General features: G+C 44.4%; 1 protein-coding gene across 1 annotated transcript in view; it reads left to right on the forward strand.

The window, feature by feature from the left end:
• Window positions 1–18,493, forward strand: part of LOC122551909 (thrombospondin-type laminin G domain and EAR repeat-containing protein) — an 89,530-nt gene extending 71,037 nt beyond the window's left edge. The window contains exons 10-12 of the mRNA XM_087988598.1: window positions 5,751–5,938; window positions 17,284–17,385; window positions 17,952–18,493. Of these exons, the coding sequence (XP_087844724.1) occupies window positions 5,751–5,938; window positions 17,284–17,385; window positions 17,952–18,105 (444 nt within the window). The 3' untranslated portion in view covers window positions 18,106–18,493. The remainder of the gene's footprint in view (window positions 1–5,750; window positions 5,939–17,283; window positions 17,386–17,951) is intronic.
• Window positions 18,494–21,097: the final 2,604 nt, after the last annotated feature.

Raw genomic sequence — 21,097 nt, forward strand, 5'->3', positions numbered from 1 at the left:
CATTTTTGATGAGGGACAGCATTACAGCTGTGCTGAGGGAGGATATTCCCGGAAATACATCCAGGGAAGTTATTTGGATGGAACTGAGAAATAAGAAAGGGATGATCACCTTATTGGGATTGTATTATAGACCCCCTAATAGTTGGAGGGAAATTGAGAAACAAGTTTGTAAGGAGATCTCAGCTATCTGTAAGAATAATAGGGTAGTTATGGTAGGGGATTTTAACTTTCCAAACATCGACGGGGGGCTGCCATAGTGTTAAGGATTTAGATGGAGAGGAATTTGTTAATTGTGTACAAGACAATTTTCTGATTCAGTATGTGGATGTACCTACTAGAGAAGGTGCAAAACTTGACCTACTCTTGGGAAATAAGGCAGGGCAGGTGACTGAGGTGTCAGTGGGGGAGCACTTTGGGTCCAATGACCATAATTCTATTAGATTTAAAATAATGATGGAAAAGGATAGACCAGATCTAAAAGTTGAAGTTTTAAATTGGAGAAAGGCCAATTTTGACGGTATTAGGCAAGAACTTTCGAAAGCTGATTGGAGGCAGATGTTCGCAGGTAAAGGGACGGCTGGAAAATGGGAAGCTTTCAGAAATGAGATAACAAGAATCCAGAGAAAGTAATTTCTTGTTAGGGTGAAAGGGAAAGCGGGTAGGTATAGGGAATGCTGGATGACTAAAGAAATTGAGGGCTTGGTTAAGAAAAAGAAGGAAGCATATGTCAGGTATAGACAGGATAGATTGAGTGAATCCTTAGAAGAGTATAAAGGCAGTAGGAGTATACTTAAGAGGGAAATCAGGAGAGCAAAAAGGGGACATGAGATAGCTTTGGCAAACAGAATTAAGGAGAATCCAAAGATATTTTACAAATACATTAAGGACAAAAGGGTAACTAGGGAGAGAATAGGGCCCCTCAAAGATCAGCAAGGTGGCCTTTGTGTGGAGCCGCAGAAAATGGGGGACATACTAAATGAGTATTTTGCATCAGTATTTACTGTGGAAAAGGATATGGAAGGTATAGACTGTAGGGAAATAGATGGTGACATCTTGCAAAATGTCCATATTACAGAGGAGGAAGTGCTGGATGTCTTGAAACGCATAAAAGTGGATAAATCCGCAGGACCTGATCAGGTGTACCCTAGAACTCTGTGGGAAGCTAGGGAAGTGATTGCTGGGCCTCTTGCTGAGATATTTGTATCATCGATAATCACAAGTGAGGTGCCGGAAGACTGGAGGTTGGCAAACGTGGTGCCACTGTTTAAGAAAGGTGGTAAGGACAAGCCAGGGAAATATAGACCAGTGAGCCTGATGTCGGTGGTGGGTAATCCTGAGGGACAGGATGTACATGTATTTGGAAAGGCAAGGACTGATTAGGAATAGTCAACATGGTTTTGTGCATGGGAAATCATGTCTCACAAACTTGATTGAGTTTTTTTGAGGAAGTAACAAAGAGGATTGATGAGGTCAGAGCGGTAGATGTGATCTATATGGACTTCAGTAAGGTGTTCGACAAGGTTCCCCATGGGAGACTGGTTAGCAAGGTTAGATCTCACAGAATACAGGGAGAACTAGCCATTTGGATACAGAACTGGTTCAAAGGAACAAGACAGACGGTGGTGGTGGAGGGTTGTTTTTCAGACTGGAGGCCTGTGACCAGTGGAGTGCCACAAGGAGCGGTGCTGGGTCCACAACCTTTCATCATTTATATAAATGATTTGGATGTGAACATAGGAGGTATAGCTAGGTAGTTTGCAGATGACACCAAAATTGGAGGTGTAGTGGACAGTGAAGAAGATTACTCAGATTATAACAGGATCTGGACCAGATGGGCCAATGGGCTGAGAAGTGGCAGATGGAGTTTAATTCAGATAAATGCGAGGGGCTGCATTTTGAGAAAGCAAATCTTAGCAGGACTTATACACTTAAAGGTAAGGTCCTAGGGAGTGTTGCTGAACAAAGAGACCTTGGAGTGCAGGTTCATAGCTCCTTGAAAGTGGAGTTGCAGGTAGATAGGATAGTGAAGAAGGCGTTTGGTATGCTTTTCTTTATTGGTCAGAGTATTGAGTACAGGAGTTGGGAGGTCATGTTGCGGCTGTACAGGACATTGGTTAGGCCACTGTGCAATTCTGGTCTCCTTCCTATCGGAAAGATGTTGTGAAACATGAAAGGGTTAAGAAAAGATTTACAAGGATGTTGCCAGAGTTGGAGAATTTGAGCTATAGGGAGAGGTTGAACAGGCTGGGACTGTTTTCCCTGGAGCGTCGGAGGCTGAGGTTTACAAAATTATGAGGGGCATGGATAGGGTAAATAGGTGAAGTCTTTTCCCTGGCGTCGGGGAGTCCAGAACTAGTGGGCAAAGGTTTAGGGTGAGAGGGGAAAGATATAAAAGAGACCTAAGGGGCAACGTTTTCACTCAGAGGGTGGTATGTGTATAGAATGAGCTGCCAGAGGAAGTGGTGGAGGCTGATACAATTGCAACATTTAAGAGGCATTTGGATAGGTATATGAATAGGAAGGGTTTGGAGGAATATGGGCTGGGATATCTGGTCAGCATGGACGGGTTGGACCGAAGGGTCTGTTTCCGTGCTGTATATCTCTATGACTCTATGACTCTAATTGCAAATAAACCCACCAGAGATCTTCATGCAAATGGAATCCATGTACCTAATTTGTGTTCCATTTAGATAACACAAAGATATTATTAGATATGTGCAGCTGGGATATTTTTATTTCAAAGAAACAAAACAAAGATGACACCAGCCTTAGAACCTTGGAGGGCGAACAGCAGCTAACCAAGTATATTGTCAATCTTGATGCTGGCTCTGTATAGAAAACAAAATAAGATTTCTTCACAACTGGAGGGGTATCCCCAGATTGGCCAGGTTTGTGCAGACAGCCAGCTGATTTGAACCCACCCCAGGGAAAGATCATTTCAAACTTAACAGCTGTCTACAGTCAGCCCCGTGCTGAACTCGAGATGAATGTACCTACGTTTATACAATACCGAAAACAAAATGGGCTGCATTCAGGGACAGCACGGTGCCTGAAATAACAATCCCTGAAACAGGGCTCAAGCCAAAAAATAGAAAAGGTACATGAGGCACAGTGATGCACTTAGTGCTGTACCACAGAAGGACGGATATCAAATTCTTCACTATGAATTGGAAAGCCATGGATCTGTTAGCAAAGTTCCAACTTTTTTAACAAAGAATGCTGTTCTGCCTCCTTGACCAAGTAGTTGCAGAATTGGTTCGGTGAACTGTGAAAATACTACTAGCAGTTAGTAACGAGCGATTACATAGACTCAGAATCAGGCTTAACAGAAGAGGACCAAAATGATGTTTTAAAGACGTACAAAGTGCTCAAAGATCAGCAAGATGTGAGGGTAAACTTTGCAATTCTTTGCTTAGAATTGATGTCCTAGAAGGAAAAGCTGCAGGATAATGGATCCATGGCTTTCCAATTCATAGTGAAGAATTTGATATCCGTCTTTTTGTGGTACAGCACTATGTGCATCTCTGTGTCTCGTGTACCTTTTCTGTTTTTAGGCCTGAGCCCTGTTTCAGGGATTGTTATTTAGGGCACCGTGCTGTCCCTGAATGCAGCTCACTTTGTTAGTTGATGCCATAACAAGGGCAACAAATGTGCCTTTCCAGACACTAAACTGACAGAGCAGATAATAGAGTTGGCGATTGTCTCAGTACCTTTGAAGCATTCTAAAAAACCTTCTGGCACAAAAAGGAAGCTCGCAACATCGAATTACTACTGGTAGGTGGTAGAAAATGTGGAGCCATTGTAGCTGGAAGCTTCTTGAGTGTTGTTGGAGCTACACTGAGCCAGACAAGTTTGATCACACTCCTGACTTGTGAACTGTAGATAGTCATAGAGATGTACAGCACAGAAACAGACCCTTTGGTCCAACTTGTCCATGCTGATCAGATATCCTAAATTAAGCTAGTCCCATTTGTCAGCACTTGGCCCATAATCCTCTAAACCCTTCCTATTCATATACCCATCCAAAAGCCTTTTTAATGCTGTAATTGTACCAGCCTCCACCACTTCCTCTGGCAACTCATTCCTTACACGTACCACCCTCTGCTTGAAAAAGTTGCCCCTTAGGTCTCTTTTATATCTTTCCCCTCTCACCCTAAACCTATGCCCTCTAGTTCTGGATTCCCCGACCCCAGGGAAAAGACCTTGTCTATTTATCCTATCCATGCCCCTCATGATTTTATAAACCTTTATAACGTCACCCCCTCAGCCTCTGATATTCCAGGGAAAACAGCCCCAGCCTATTCAGCCTCTCCCCATAGCTCTGGCAACATCCTTGTAAATCTTTTATGAACAATGGACAGGCTCTGTGGAGAGAAGAGGTGAGCTACTTATCTCAGAATTCCTATTTTCTGAGCTGCTTTTGTACTCATTATGTTTGTATAACTGGTCCAGTTCAGGTTCTGGTCAATGGAAATCCTAAGGATTTTGATAGCAGGGGATTCAGTGATGGGAATCCTATTGAATGTGAAGGGATGTTGGTTTAATCTCTCTGCAGATTGTCATAGCCTGGTACTTGTGTGACATCAACGTTATCATATGACCATAAGGCCATAAGACAAAGGAGCAGAAATTAGGTCATTCAGCCCATCGAATCTGCTTCACCATTCATGGCTGATAAGTTTCTCAACCCCATTCTCCCGCTTTCTCCCTGTAATCCTTTATCCCTTTGATACTCAAGAAACTATCTATGTCCATCCTAAACATACTCAATGACCTGGCCTCCACGGCCTTCTGAGGCAATTTAATTCCATAGATTCAGCACTCTCTGGCGAAATAAGTTTCTCCTTAACTCCATTCTAAAAGGTCTTCTCTTTATGCTAAGGCTGTGCCATCATGTCCTAGTCTCTCCCACCAATGGAAACAACTTCACTCTGTCCAGGCCATTCAGTATTCTGTGTGTTTCAATTAGATCGCTCCTCATCGTTCTAAACTCCATCAAGTACAGATCCAGAATCCTCAAACCTTCCTCATATGTTAAGCTTTTCGTTCCTGGGACCATCTGCGTGAACCTCCTCTGGAAGTGCTCCTTCCTAGGATATGGGGCCCAAACCTGCGCACAATACTCCAAATGTGGTCTGACCAGAGCCTTATAAGCTTTAGAAGTACTTTCCTGCTTTTGTATCCAAACCCTCTCAAAATAAATCCATGTCACTTATCAGGCCAAGTTGGAATGTTGTTTGGGTCTTGCTACTTTGGTGTCAGGAAAGTGTGGAATTGTGGAATTATCAGCAAATATCCCAAATTCTGATCTTATGGAGGGAATGTCATTGATGAAGTAACTGAAGAAGGTTGAGTGTAGGACATTTCCCTGAGGAACTCCTGCAGAGCTGCCCTTGCATTGAGATGGCCAACCTCCAACAACCACAATCATCTTCCTTTTGTGCAAGGTATGACTCGACCCAATGAGGAGCTCCCACCCTATGCCCACTCCTCAATTCATTTTGACTCCTGCTTTGATGTCAAAGACAGCCACCATTTTGACTCTTTATAAGTCCATGTTTAGACAAAGGTTGGAATGGGGTCATGAGCTGAGTGGCCTTGGAGGTACCCAAACTCAGCATCAGTGAGCAGGTTATGACTGAGTGGGTACTGCTGATTACACTGTCAATGGTGCCTTGCCTATTGTATGCTTGTATGTCATCAGAATTGTTCATAATCAGTGGAACACTAACTCTATCTTTCTTCCCCAGACATATGGTGCTACTGACTGGGAGGTTTTCCGCGTTCAAGAAAGAGTGTTTCTAGCAGTTGCAAACAGCCAGAGCTATGAGACAGGGGCAGTGAATAGAGTCAACGCCTTCAATATTAACTCTACCATCTACGAACTCAACATCACTGCCCAGATGTTTGTCAAGTTTCAAGACATTCCAACAAACAGGTAGCTCTTTAATGTGGTTGAGTGGGGCTCTTACTAAACAGAGCCTTCTTTTTGTTTATTCCGATCCTTTATTTCAACAATCAGGCACGACAAGGAAGTTTAGCTGCACAGAATGGCTGCGCTGGACACAGGCAGGTCCTCCAGGATGGGAGCTTGATATTCAATACTTTGGAATCTGAAAGGGTGCAAATTATTGGCTAAATCCCACTGCACATGCTGATCCATTGCTGAAGGCAGAGACATCTTGCTGAGGACCTCTGTCCTGCAACCGTCCTGGCAATCACAAGAATGCCAAATTTTAAATGATCACAACAATTTATACTGCACAGTAAAAAAAACACTGATTGAATAACCAGTTAACTATTGATTCATCTTGACTGTGACTGGCCATGGCATTGTCATGGAGAAAGCAACAAGGTACTATTAACTTCCCAAACCCCCAGTAGTAAGATCACCTGAGATTATTTATTAGCTTGGACACAGGATTGGCTAACCAATGCTGAAAATAAGAAAGCAGGAGGCTGGAAGAACACAGCAAGCCAGGCAGCATCGGGAGGTGGAGAAGTCGTGTTTCAGGTGTAACCCTTCTTCAGGACTGGTGTTGAGTGTAGGGGGAGCTGCAGATAAAGGGGGAGGTGGGGCAGGATAGCGAAGTAGGAATAGGTGAAGGCAGGTAGTGGGTACAACCTGGTTGGTCAGTGGGAGGAATGAATCCGGTTGGTGGCAGGGAGCAGTGGAAGGGAGGGGGAGGGTTTGGGAATGGAGTCAGGGGATGGGGAGAGAGGTTATTTGAAATTGGAGAGCTCAGTGTTGAGACCTCTGGGCTGTAGGCTGCCCAGGCGGAAGATGAGGTGGTGTTCCTCCAATTTGTGGTGTGGTTTGTTATGGCAATGGAGGAGGCCAAGGATGGTCATGTTGGAAAGGGATTGGGAAGGGGAATTAAAATGAGCAGTGACTGGGAGGTCCGGTCAGCCCCTGTGGGCCCGGTTGAGATGCTCAGTGAACTGTTCTCTAAGTTTACATTTGGTGTCCCCAATGTAGAGAAGACCACATCAGGAGAACCTGATGCAGTAAACTAGATTGGAAGAGAGGCACAACCTCTGTCTCACCTGGGAGGACTGTTTGGGGCCCTGGATGGATGTGAGGGAGTAGGTGTACCAGCAGGTTGTGCATGTTTTCCAGCTGTAGGGGATTGCACCTGGGGGATTTGGAGGGGCGGGGGGGGGTTGCGGTGAGCGTTGATGGGGAGAGTGGTGCAAACCAAGGACTGTCAAAGTGAGTGGTCCTTGTAGAGGGCAGAGAGGGCTGGGGAGGGGAAGATGTTCTTGGTGGTGGGGTCTGGTTGGAGTTAGAACATAGAACATAGAAGAATACAGCGCAGTACAGGCCCTTTGGGCCCTCGATGTTGCGCCGATCCAAGCCCACCTCACCTCTCCTAACCCACTATCCTCCATATACCTATCCAATGCCCGCTTAAAAGCCCATAAAGAGGGAGAGTCCACCACTGCTACTGGCAGGGCATTCCATGAACTTACGACTCGCTGAGTGAAGAACCTACCCCTAACTTCAGTCCTATATCTACCCCCCCTTAATTTAAAGCTATGCCCCCTTGTAATACCCGACTCCATACGCGGGAAAAGGTTCACACTGTCAACCCTATCTAACCCCCTAATCATCTTGTACACCTCAATCAAGTCACCCCTAAACCTTCTTTTCTCTAATGAAAACAGCCCCAAGTGTCTCAGTCTTTCCTCATACGATCTTCCTTCCATACCAGGCAACATCCTGGTAAACCTCCTCTGCACCCGTTCCAGTGCCTCCACATCCTTCCTATAGTATGGCGACCAAAATTGCACACAATATTCCAGATGTGGCCGCACCAGAGTCTTATACAACTGCATCATGACCTCAGGACTCCGGAACTCAATTCCTCTACCAATAAAAGCCAGTACGCCATATGCCTTCCTCACCGCACTATTTACCTGGGGTGGCAACTTTCAGAGATCTGTGTACATGGACACCAAGATCCCTCTGCTCATCCACACTACCAAGTATCCGACCATTAGCCCAGTACCCCATCTTTTTGTTATTCTTCCCAAAGTGAATCACCTCACACTTAGCTACATTGAATTCCATTTGCCACCTTTCTGCCCAGCTCTGCAGCTTCTCTATATCCTGCTGTAACCTGCCACATCCTTCCTCACTGTCAACAACTCCTCCGACTTTCATATCATCCGCAAACTTGCTCACCCAACCTTCTAACCCCTCTTCCAGGTCATTTATAAAAATGACAAACAGCAATGGTCCCAAAACAGATCCTTGCGGAACACCGCTAGTGACGGCACTCCATGAAGAAACTTTGCCATCAACTACTACCCTCTGTCTTCTTCCATCCAGCCAATTCCTAATCCAAACCTCCAACTCACCCTCAATGCCATATCTCCGTATTTTCTGCAGTAGCCTACCATGGGGAACCTTATCAAACGCCTTACTAAAATCCATATATACCACATCTACCGCTTTCCCCTCATCAACCTCCTTCGTCACCTTTTCAAAGAATTCAATAAGGTTTGTGAGGCACGACCTGCCCTTCACAAAACCATGCTGACTATCCTTGATCACATTATTCCTATCCAGATGTGCATAAATCCTATCCCTTACAATTCTCTCTAAGACTTTGCCCACAACAGAAGTGAGACTCACTGGCCTATAGTTACTAGGGTTATCCCTACTCCCCTTTTTGAACAAGGGAACCACATTTGCTATCCTCCAGTCTTCTGGCACTACTCCTGTAGACAAAGAGGACAAAAAAATCAAGGCCAATGGCTCTGCAATCTCCTCCCTTGCTTCCCAGAGAATCCTAGGATAAATGCCATCAGGCCCAGGGGACTTATCTATTTTCACCTTTTCCAGGATTTCCAACACCTCTTCTCTACATACCTCAAAGCCATCCATTCTACTTATTTGTGACTCAGTATTCACATCGACGACAATGCCCTGTTCCTGAGTAAATACTGAAGAAAAGTATTCATTCAGTGTCTCCCCAATCTCTTCCGCCTCCACACGCAACTTCCCACTACTATCCTTGACTGGACCTATTCCTACCCTAGTCATTCTTTTATTCCTAACATACCTATAGAAAGCCTTAGGGTTTTCCCTAATCCTACCGACTAAGGACCTTTCATGTCCCCTCCTTGCTGCTCTTAGCTCTCTCTTCAGGTCCTTCCTGGCTACCCTATAACTCTCAATCACCCCAATTGAACCTTCACGTCTCATCTTGAGATAGGCCGCCCTCTTCCATTTAACAAGGGATTCCAATTCCTTATTAAACCACGGCTCCCTCGCACTACCCTTTCCTCCCTGCCTGATAGGTACATAATTATCAAGGACACTCAATAGTTGCTCCTTGAACAAGCTCCACATATCATTTACACTCTTGCCTTGGAGTCTACTTTTCCAAGCCACACATCCTAAGTCATGCCTCACCGCATCATAATTTCCCTGACCCCAGCTATAACTCTTGCCCTGTAGTACACACTTATCCCTCTCCATCACGAGAGTAAAAATCACCGAATTATGGTCACTATCCCCAAAGTGCTCACCTACCTCTAATTCTAACACCTGGCCTGGTTCGTTACCCAGAACCAAATCCAGTATGGCCTCACCTCTTGTTGGCCTGTCTACATATTGTGTCAGGAAACTCTCCTGCAAACATTGAACAAACACTGACCCATCTAACGAACTTGAGCTATAGCTTTCCCAATCAATATCAGGAAAGTTAAAGTCCCCCATAACAACCACCCTATTACTGTCACTCATCTCCTGAATCACCTTCCCTATCCTTTCTTCAATGATTCTAGGACTATTAGGAGGCCTGTAAAAGACTCCTAACAGGGTGACCTCACCTTTCCTATTCCTAACCTCAGCCCAAACTACCTCAGATGGCAAGTCCTCATCCATCGTCCTTTCCACCACTGTAATACTATCTTTGACAAGCAATGCCACACCTCCCCCTCTTTTACCCCCACCTCTGACCCTACTAAAATATTTAAATCCAGGAACCTGCAACAGCCAATCCTGTCCCTGTTCTAGCCATGTCTCCGTAATAGCCACAACATCGAAGTCCCAGGTACCAACCCACGCTGCAAGTTCACCTACCTTATTTCGTATACTTCTTGCATTGAAGTATACACACTTCAAGCCACTTTCCTGTTTACAGACACCCTCCTTGGAAATTGATGCCATGTTCCTAACCTCCCTACACTCCAGGCCCTGCACCCTGAAGCTACAATCTGGGTTCCCATGCCCCTGCAGAGTTAGTTTAAACCCCCCCCAAGAGCACTAGCAAACCTCCCTCCAAGGATACTGGTGCCCCTCAGGTTCAGGTGTAGACCATCCTGTTTATAGAGGTCCCATCGTCCCCAGAAAGAACCCCAGTTATCCAAAAACCGGAATCCCTCCCTCCTGCACCATCCCTGTAGCCACGCATTTAAGTGTTCTCTTTCCCTATTCCTCGAATCTCTATCACGTGGCACGGGTAACAAACCAGAGACAACAACTCTGTTCGTTCTAACTCTGAGCTTCCAACCTAGCTCCCTGAAAGCCTGTCTAACATCCTCGGCACTCCTCCTACCTATGTCGTTGGTGCCAATATGGACCACGACTTCGGGCTGCTTCCCCTCCCCCTCCAGGACCCGGAAAACACGATCAGAGACATCACGTACCCTTGCACCTGGGAGGCAACATAACAAACGTGAGTCTCTCTCGTTCCCACAAAACCGCCTATCTGTGCCCCTAACTATCGAGTCCCCAATTACAACTGCTCTGCTCTTCTTCACCCTTCCCTTCTGAGTAACGGGGACAGGCTCCGTGCCAGAGACCTGAGCCCCGTTACTTACCCCTGGTAAGTCATCCCCCCCACAAGTATCCAAAACGGTATACTTGTTCTTGAGGGGAACGGCCGCAGGGGGTCCCTGCACTGGCTGCTTCCTCCCAGTCCCCCTCACTGTCACCCATCTATCTGCCATCTTTGGAGTTACTACTTCCCTATAACTCTGATCTATGACCCCCTCTGCCTCCCGAATGATCCGAAGTTCATCCAACTCCAGCTCCAGTTCCCTAACACGGTCTTGGAGGAGCTGGAGATGGGTGCACTTCCTGTAAGTGTAATCGGCAGGGACGTCGATGGCATCCCTCACCTCATACATGTTGCAGGAGGAACATTGCACTGCCTTCACTGCCATCCCTCTAAAGCTAACTTTTATTTAAAAAATAAAACTGGGTCTAAAGAATACAACAAGCAAAATTCAGCACTTACCTACTTACCACAACAGGTGTTATTATTAGGTTAGAGGAGGAGGGCGGGTGGGAGGCACTACCCGTGTAGTGCCTCCCACTACCGGTAAGCGGAAGTGTTTAAGGATGATGCATTGGATGTGGGTAATAGGTGAGGAGAAGGGGGACTCTGTCTTTATTGCGTTGGGGGGGGGTTTAAAGCAGTGGAACAGGGAATGGAGGTAGTGCGGTGGAGGGCTGTCTGGATGGCAGAGGAAGGAAAGGCATGTTGTTCAAAATAGGTGGACATCTGGGATGCTTAGGAGTAGAATGTTTCCTCATCCGGGCAGCTGAGGTGGAGGAATTGGGAGAATGGGATGGAGTTCTTGCAGGATACTGGGTGGGAGGAGGTGTAGTCCAGGTAGTTGTAGGAGTCTGTGGGTTTGTAGTAAATGTCCGTCTGGAAAGGGGAGGGAGGTGCCCGAGATGGACCAAGTGAATTTGAGGGCAGAGTGAAAGTTGTGGGCGAAGTTGATAAACTGCCCCAGTTCGGCCTGGGTTCAGGACGCTGCACTGATGCAGTCATTGAGATAACGGTGGAAGAGTTGGGGCACAGTACCTGTGTAGACACTGAAGAGGGACTGTTCGATTATAGCCAACAAAGAGACAGGCGTAGCTAGGGCCCACCCAGGTGGCCACAGCCAATCCTTGATTTGGAGAAGATGGGAGGAGTTAAAGAGAAAGTAATTAAATGTGAGGACCAGTTCAGCGAGGCGGAGGAGGGAATTGGTGGAAGGGGGACTGGATGGGTCTGTTGAGTCCTCTTCAGTATACCCATCCAGTCCCCCTCCACCAATACCCTCCTCCACCTCGCCAAACTGGTTCTCACCCTCAACAACCTTTCCTTTAACTCCTCCCATTTCCTCCAAATGCAGGGATTGGCCATTGGCACCCAGATGAGCCCCAGGTACGCCTGCCTCTTTGTCAGCTATATCAAACAGTCCCTTTTCAGTACCTACACAGGGATAGATTTCACAGACAGGGCTTGGGTTCATTCACGTATGAAAGTGTAAAGCATAATTGAGTTGAGGTGCTTAAGTTGTTTAAAGGATATGAGGGATAGGTCAAGAGAAACTATTTCTTCTGGCCGGGGAGTCCAGAACAAGGAACAAAATTAGAGGCAGGACGCTTAGGAACAATGTCAGGAAAGACTCCGCAGGAACATAGCCTCATGAGATGTCATTCAGCTCCTCTCACTCAATAAGGCTGTGGAATCCTGGAAAACTACCCCATAAAAGATGTTGAAGCCAGGAATCAATTAGAAACTTCAAAATAGGTCTTTGTTGGCTCTGGTCACGAAGGATTCCACAACCAAGGCGGGAGGTAGAATTCAGGTATAGATCAGCTCAAAGGGCTGAATGGCCTGCTTTTGATCCTGTGGTTCCCACACTTTTCTAAACCTGCCTTTCACTGAATTCAGGAAGTATATTTAAAGTATTTCAACTAGTTACCTTTTGCTAGGGTAGGGTAACTCTGTTTGGGAGCGGGTATGCAGAGGAGCCAAGAACCAGCTGTCTTGGAAAAGTGGTGTGAAAAGAAAGTGTGTCTTACATTTCTATAGCACCTTGCATGAACTGGCTTGCCCCAGAAGTCCCTTCTCGCCGATAAAGTGCTTTCAAGGTGTAGTCACTGCTGCAATGGAGGCTGTACACCAACCAGGAAATTCCTACAAATATCCATGAGGTGACCACTAGGATCCCACCCTGCTCCTCTTGGTGAAATATTATGTCCAGCTGAGGAGGGCTTGGTTTAACACCTTTCATCCAGAAGGTGGCACCTCTTACAGCCTGTCAAGTCCTCAGCACTGCACTAGTTCACGTCAGATTCCTGATTAAGGGGTTTTGCCCGAAACGTCGATTTTCCTGCTCCTTGGATGCTGCCTGACCTGCTGTGCTTTTCCAGCACCACCCTAATCTTGACTGCACTGGTTCATGATAGTCTAGATCAGCGGTTCTCAAACTGGGGAGGGGGATTTGATGCCTAGTGAAGTGGTGGTGACAAGATTTTGGGGTCGGGAGGTTCAAAACAGCAATGGAGCTCTGACTGGGTTTCTCTGCAGGCGGCAAGCCCCTAAATGGGTGGCATGGTGGCACAGTAGTGTCTCTCAGCACCAGGGTCCCAGGTTCAATTCCAGCTTCGGATAACTGCCTCTGTGGAGTTTGCACATTCTCCCCGTGCCTGTGTGGGTGCGCTCCGGTTTCCTCCCATAATCACAAAGATGTGCATGCCAAGTGAATTGGCCATGCTAAATTTCCCATAATGCTTGGTGCATTAGTCGGTGGGTCTGGGTGGGTTGCTCTTCAGAGGTCGGTGTAGACTTGTTGGGCTGAAGGGCCTGTTTCCACACTGGAGGGAATCTTTTCAATGATTGCAGGTCTTTATCCCCCCCTGCTGGTGGGTGAGCTTCCACCATCTGTTCTTGGAGATTCAGTTACTGCTCATATCGCAGTAAAGAGACGGCTCCTTTGTCTTTGTTCTGACGAATGCATCACTTTTGGGAAGCTGACCCATCGATCTTCTGTGCCTAAATCTCTGCGAGTGCTGTTTGTGTGTCTCACGCATGAAAAGGCCTCCAGGGCAAAATGCCGGTGTACACCCTGAAACTAATGACAGCACGTAAAGATGTGAGGCTTGCGATTAAATGCCAAATGAAACAAGGTTTGGCTTTTTAGAACAAAGGATTTTAATGGTGCTGCCTTAACACACAATTTAATATAAAAGTAACAATGCACATTAAACTGTACACAAATTATTTAGGCCCACCTGTTCCAAATATGTTTTGGTTTACTTTAGATTAGCACAAGCAATAGTTTTTTTTAATTAAAAAGCCTACTCTGTGTGCGCTGATTTATATTAACATTCAATCAAATCTCAGGGACAATTATGAGAAATCTATGTGCAAACAAGTGCCATTGTCTATATACACTAGTGGTCATGTTACAGCAGCATCCAGGGTGAGCAATGTAAGGAAATAAAATAAGGGAGATTTGACCGTGGGGCTGGGGAAGGCAAGAGGGGTGTGGGAGAATGCAGGATTTAACAAAACTGAAACTCTCAACTTGGAAGTCAACTGAAATAAGAGCAGAAAAGGCCAGGGAAACCTGTCAGGTCATGGTTGAGAGAAAGAAAAGCAGAGTTTAGATCTCAACTCTGTGAGCATACCTTAGAAACTGGGAGAAAGTTAGAGATCTTCTGGAATACTGCGTCCAGTTCTGGTCACCCTGTTTTGGAAGGATATTATTAAGCTGGAGAGGGTTCAGAAGAGATTTACCAGGATATTACCAGGTACGGAAAGTTTGCGTTCGAAAGAAAGGCTGGATAGGCTGGGACTTTATTCACTGAAATGTTGGAGGTTGATGGGTGACCTTATAGAGGTTTATAAAATCATGAGGGCTATGGATAAGGTGAATGGCTGCTGTCCTTTCTCAGGGGTGGGGGATTTCAAGACTAGGGGGCATATTTTTAAGGTGAGAGGAGAGAGATTTAAAAAAGACATGACGGCAATTTTTTTTTACACAGAGGGCAGTTCATTTGTGGAATGAACTTCCTGAGGAAGTGGTGGATGCGAACACAATTACAACATTTAAAAAACACTTGGATAAGGACATGAATAGGAAAGGTTTGGAGGGATATAGGGCCAGGATAGGCAGTTGGGCTTAGTGTTGGGCTAATGTTCAGCATGGGACTGTTTATGTACCTAGGTTTTGAGTCAGGAGCAGGTGGAGACACGGGCAAAAGGAGGTTCAGTGCAAGGGTGGAATACAGGAGAAATAGAATGACAGAGTTGGACCTCCAGGATCAAATAGAATGGTGACAGGGCAAGCAAATAAACAAAGAAATGAAAGAAGAAGACACTGAAGAACTGCGGATGCAATAATCAGAAACAAAAGCAGAAATTGCTGGAGAAACTCAGCAGGACTGGCAGCATCTGTGGAGACAAAGCACAATTAACGCTTTGGCTCAAGTGACCCTTCTTCAGAAGTTCTGAAGCCGAAATGTTAACTGTGCTTTACTTCCGCAAATGCTGACAGACCTGCTGAGTTTTTCAAAGGAATGAAAGGTGTGTCCAGCTGCTGCTGACTGAAAATGAAACCTAAACAAGCAAAGGGAAAGGAAGGAAAGTTAGAGAGGGAACAGAGATAACGGTCTGAAATTGGGATCCATTCAGTGCCGAGTCCGGAAGGTTGTAAAGTGTCCGATTGAATATTGGGTTGCTGATCCTGCAGCCTCGGAGTAACTTCACTGGAACCACTGAGAGTTTGCCTGTCGACAGCACCACCCAGTGGCTGTGCCCTGCTATTCTTTTTCCATCTCGATTTTATCACACTTGATGGAATTGTAGAAATTTGATTTAGTGTTGTCACATGCACCGAGATACAGTGAAAAGTGTTGTTTGGCATGCTTTGCAGGGAGATCATACCATACAATGTGCATCAGGGTAGCAGAAGAGAGTGCAGAATTACAGAGAGTTACAGCCACAGAGAAGGTGCAGAGAGAGAAAGAGAGAGAGAGAGAGATCAGAATTAATGTTGGAGAAGTCCGTTTAAAAATCTGATAACAGTGGGGAAGAAGCTGTTCTTGAATCTATTTGTACGTGTATTCAAATTTTATGGCTCAGAGAGAGGCCACTGGGCCTATCCTCCCTGTAATATCCAAAAAAGTACTATCCAGGTTCGGTTCAACTTGCCAGCAGTTCATAGCCTTGTGGGTTCCAGTACTTCAAGTGACTATCAATAGCTTACAAAACTTTTCAAAGATTACAGCATTGACCACATTTTCAAACAGTGAGTTCCAGAACCTGACCATATTCTAAGTGAAAATGTTTCCCACTGAACTCTTACCCTGAATCCAAGCAACCCTTCTCCACACACTTTACAATGGATCCTTTAACTGAGCGGAATGCGGCTTTCCTATTGTATCTAAACCCTTGCAATGTTATACACCGTAAATAGATATTCACTTGGTGCGTCAGTTCCAAAGCAAACGCATAGGAACAGAAATCGGCTATTTCTGCCCACTTAGCAGCTTTTTGTTGGAGAGTGTTCCAAATCTCCACTCCCCTTTGCAGGAAGGAGTGCTTCCTGACATCACTCTGAATGGCCTAATCCTAGTTTTAGGGTTCTGTCCCCTTTGCTTTTGGATCCTGCCACCATTGAGTCACAGAGTCATACAGCATGGAAACAGACCTATCGGTCCAACCCGTCCATACCGAGCATAATCTTGAACTAAACTAGTCCCACCTGCCTGTGCTTGGCTCATATCCCTCCAAACATTTCTTATTCATGTACCTATCTAAGTGTCTTTTAAATGTTGTAATTGTACCCACATCCACCACTTCCTCTGGAGGTTCATTCCACATGCAAACCACCATTTGTGTAAAGAAATTGCCCCTCATGTCTTTTTTAAATCTTTCTGCTCTCACATTAAAAATATGCCCCTTAGTCTCTAAATCCCCCACCCTAGGGAAAGGATATCTACCATTCACTTTATCCATAGCCCTCATGAATTTATAAACCTCTATAAGATCACCCATAAATCTCTGATGCTAATGTAAAATACTTTCTCTCTGTCTTCACAATCAAATCCTTTCACTGTTTTTCATTCTTTCACAAAAAGGGGGCAGTGTTGGTTAGTGCAGCATTTATTACCCATTCTTAACTGCCCTTAAGAAGGTGATGGTGAGGCACCGTCTTGAACTGCTGCAGTCCTGGGGGTGTAGGGACACTCACTGTGCACTTAGGGAGAGAGTTCCAGGATATTGGCACAGTGATAGTGAAGGAACAGTGAGATTGTTCCAAGTCAGGATGTTGTGAGGCTTGTAGGCAAACTTGGAGGGGCGATCCTGTTGGAATATCTCAAATATCTCAGTTATCCCTTATGCATCTATATGATAACAAGCTTTAGAGGAAGGAATCCTGGAAGAACCAGGAACTTATATTGTATGATAACTTCTAATAGAGATTAGGGATTTTACTGTGGTCTCATTGGCTCTAATCTCCTTTCTGTTACAGTGCAGTTGACTGGGAGTTCTTCACTGTGGGTGATGACAGTTTTCTGGTCGTGGCCAACTCTTTTGATGGCTCCAAGTTTTTTTTAAACAGTGTTATATACAGGTGAGTGTACTATCTCACACAGGAGAGAATGTCAGGACTGAATGTAACCCATGCAAAGTCCTGTTCAGTTGTTCTCACTGTGCTTACTGAGCTGCATGGACTGCCAGCCTGCCTCTACCTCAATTTTTAAATTTTTGTCCTTACGTTTAAATCCCTCCACAGCTTTGGCACCTCCCTCTCTCTTTAATTCCTGGGACCAGCTCCAATTTTGATCTCTTGAGCATCAACAGTTTTGGTCGCTCCACCATTGGCAGCTGTTCCTTCTACTCTCTCAATCCAGAGTTCTGGAAAATTCCCAACTTAAAGAATCCTACCTCAATGCCTCGGTTTCCTCCTTTTAAGGTGTTCCTTTAATTCCATCTTATTTTCACTTGTCCTAATATCTCCTCACTTGGGTTGGTGTCAAATTTTATCTGATAATGTTCTGGAGGTGCCCCATGGTATGCTTTATTATGATAAAATTGCTACATAAATGCACATTGTTGTTGGTGTGAGCACATTCTGAAACATAAAAGATAAAGTTTGACCGAACAGTCGCTGAGAGACCTTTTGTTTTTCTCTTGTAGGTGGCAGGGTTATGAAAGTTTTGTTCCAGTCCATCAGCTCCCAACATATGGATGCACAGACTGGGAAAAGTTCCACACAGCAGATGGCTCATACCTCATCTATTCCAGTGCAAAGGAACGCATTTCCAAGGTGCTCAAACTGAAGACCTATTGACAAAGGGGACAAGTCAGTCAACACTTTGCTGAAAAAGCATTGAATTCAAGTTCAAGATCCTTAAGCTCACTCAAGTGACCAGTCACCCCAAAAGGTCTTTCTCACAGGGAGCAGTTTCCCTTGCTAACCAGGTTTTGTATTAGCAGGATGGGTAATCCTTACTTTGTTTGAAGAGTTTCTTTTCATTCCTGGGATTAGGATATTACATTGAGCACTGAAAAGAAGGCACCATTGGATTTTTTTCTTTAGTAATCTTTATGAATTTGCTGCTCAGTTATTTTCCCTGTACTACCATGAACATGTGACTGGTAGAGCTGACTGAGTGCAAATGCTCTATTGAGGTGATGAGACGTGAAGATGAATATGCCATGATATGTGGCATTCTTGGATGGACAGAGAATTTGACCTATAAGCGATTTTTATTTATTTATATAAATCTATATATAGGATAAATATATAATAACTGTGTATACTTACACACACGGTACTCCCAGCAGTGTCCATACTGCTGCATGGATTGATGTTTCCATTTGGACAAATTTCTTGGCTAGAAGGCTGGGAGCAGGCCTCCCTCCCCACGGTTACTGCTTTGATCTCATTCCCATGGCTCGCCTTACTCTGCGCTAAATAGAACCATTCTCATCTCGTCGCCTAGCTGAGCTGAATGAAAACAATTGAAAACTTCACACAGAAGCACCAAGGGGAAATAGGTTTGTTGAGGAACCATTATGAAAGGTAACAAAGTCTAATGGTTTTGCAGGATCTGTCTTCAACTTCCCTTGGAGGCGGAGCCAGGGCAAAATATAGGAGAACCTCTTAAAAGCAAACAATTAGCTCATCTTCACTTAGGGTGCAGGTATACCTCAAAGTGTTATATTGCAAGTTCTGGGCAAATTGGCAGACTGTGGTTTGATACCCACTGGTTAGAGCCTCAATCTGATTGAAATGCTGTAGCAATTCCTTTGACTTTTATGAGTTATTTCATCCAATCCGTGTTTTGAATTTATTTGAAACTGCTGCTCTGTACTAGGAAGAACAGGAAATGTAATTGTCCCTTTGTGTCTGCCTGGGCTGGGAAACTAAACTGGACCTGGGAAGAGGAAACTGAATTGTGGTTTGAATGGGAGTACCAAGCTGCACAGGACAGGCCAGACAACAGGAAACTGCATAAAGCTACGGCATCAAAATGTAACTGGCCTGGAACTTCTAACCAAACGTGGATTTGGTACATAAAACACTACCTAAGCTGGAACTTTGAGATCAGGTTCCCAATTCAGTCAGACCAGGAGAACATTTGTCTTCCTCATAAGGAACCTTCCGGAAACATCTTTGCGCAGGGTATCTGGAATTGTATCAGAAAACAATAGGTTTACTCTGGTATCTTAAGGATGAAAATAATATTATTTTTAAAAATTCAAATGAAGGATGGTTTATATGTGTATTTTCTGTTTTAATTACATCTGGATTTATTTTTTTTCTAGAGTATGAATATATTATGGTCTGAAATCTTGATCATCCATACTATGAGAACATTATTCCATATTCTGGTTGCCTCTTTATCTGCAAATACAAAGAATTCATTTCTGATTTATTTATTTAAAGAGGATTTGATCCTCATATAAAATAATAATCAAATGTTTGAGCCAACAATCCAAATTATGTGCATATACTTTCCTTTTTGACGTTGCCAATGTGCGTGAGGTAATTCTGAGCCAGTGTACAGGACAAAATATCCCAGAAAAACAAACGAGGACATGCCTTTGTAACTGTGAGCTGACCTCTGCAACAATGAGGCACAAGGCTCAGAGCATTTTTCTTACATTTCAACAGCTTACTCATAATCATTCATCAGATTAATAAGGAGTACTTCATATTGTTGTTTTCTATCTGTACAACTGTAGTGGAAGGATTTGGTGGCAGATTAACAGTCTGCTGGTCCACAGTGTGTAGACTGCTTCCAATTTTATACAGATTTTTCAGGATGGTTAATGACGTATAGTGACAGCAAGGTTTTCTTACAACCCAGTTATGTGCACAAAGTACCTCAAGCGCCTACACTCACTGATCGAAATACTTCACCGGGTGAAGGAGCAGCGCTCCAAAAGCTTTCAAATAAACCAATTGGGCTATAACCTGGTGTTGCGTGACAGCTGACTTTGTCCACCCCAGTCCAACACCAGCATTTTCACATCATGATCCAAACATTCAATTGTGAATAGAAGCTCATCTCTGACCTCCACTCAGCAGGAGCGCACTGAGCCAGGCTCGAACACTAAAGCTTCTGGTTAAAAAAGAGAGGACAAAGGATGAAAATAGACTTCTGGTTAGAATCAAGTAAAATGAAGATGCAATAAAACATTGGACATGAAGTCCAAATGTGACTCCTGTGTTAACAGTTTAATGATATGTTGATACCAGCTATCAACTCCCTACATTGATAGCTGGCATCAAATTCATTGTTATATCACTGTATGAGGTATGTCAGCTTGCTTCTATGGGGTATTATGACTCATGTCGAACATTAGTTTCACAGTAAGGAATATTAACATAATTCAAGCACTCCGTTTTACACTTTAAGTTCAATCCTCATTCCTTTGCATGAGAGTTTATTCGTAATTTTAAATTTATCCTAAGGCTGTTGACTATTGTTTTTGTGAGATAATTCATTGATACTCCTATCACAATGACTCAAGCTTATCTGAACATCAAGAGTGGACACTAATTCATTTATTTTATTTGGAATTATCCATGTTGCTTTGCATTGTGGTATCTGGCACACATGTCAGTCTTTTTCAAAAATAATCACAGGAGTGGTGTTTCACTGGAGTTTCCTCAATTGATTTTCATGTTGGCTTCATGAATGGCAATACCAGTGACTGCCAACTTCAAGCTTCGGTGAATGGAAATGTGAAATATTATGCTGGGAGCTTATTGAAATGCTGTACTGTTGTGGGGAAAAGTTCATGATTTGCATTGTGTCATACAAAAGATC

Source organism: Chiloscyllium plagiosum, unplaced genomic scaffold (genome assembly GCF_037043375.1).
Source record: "Chiloscyllium plagiosum isolate Xiang-an unplaced genomic scaffold, Cpla_swu_hap1 HiC_scaffold_7, whole genome shotgun sequence".
Classification (NCBI taxonomy): domain Eukaryota; kingdom Metazoa; phylum Chordata; class Chondrichthyes; order Orectolobiformes; family Hemiscylliidae; genus Chiloscyllium; species Chiloscyllium plagiosum.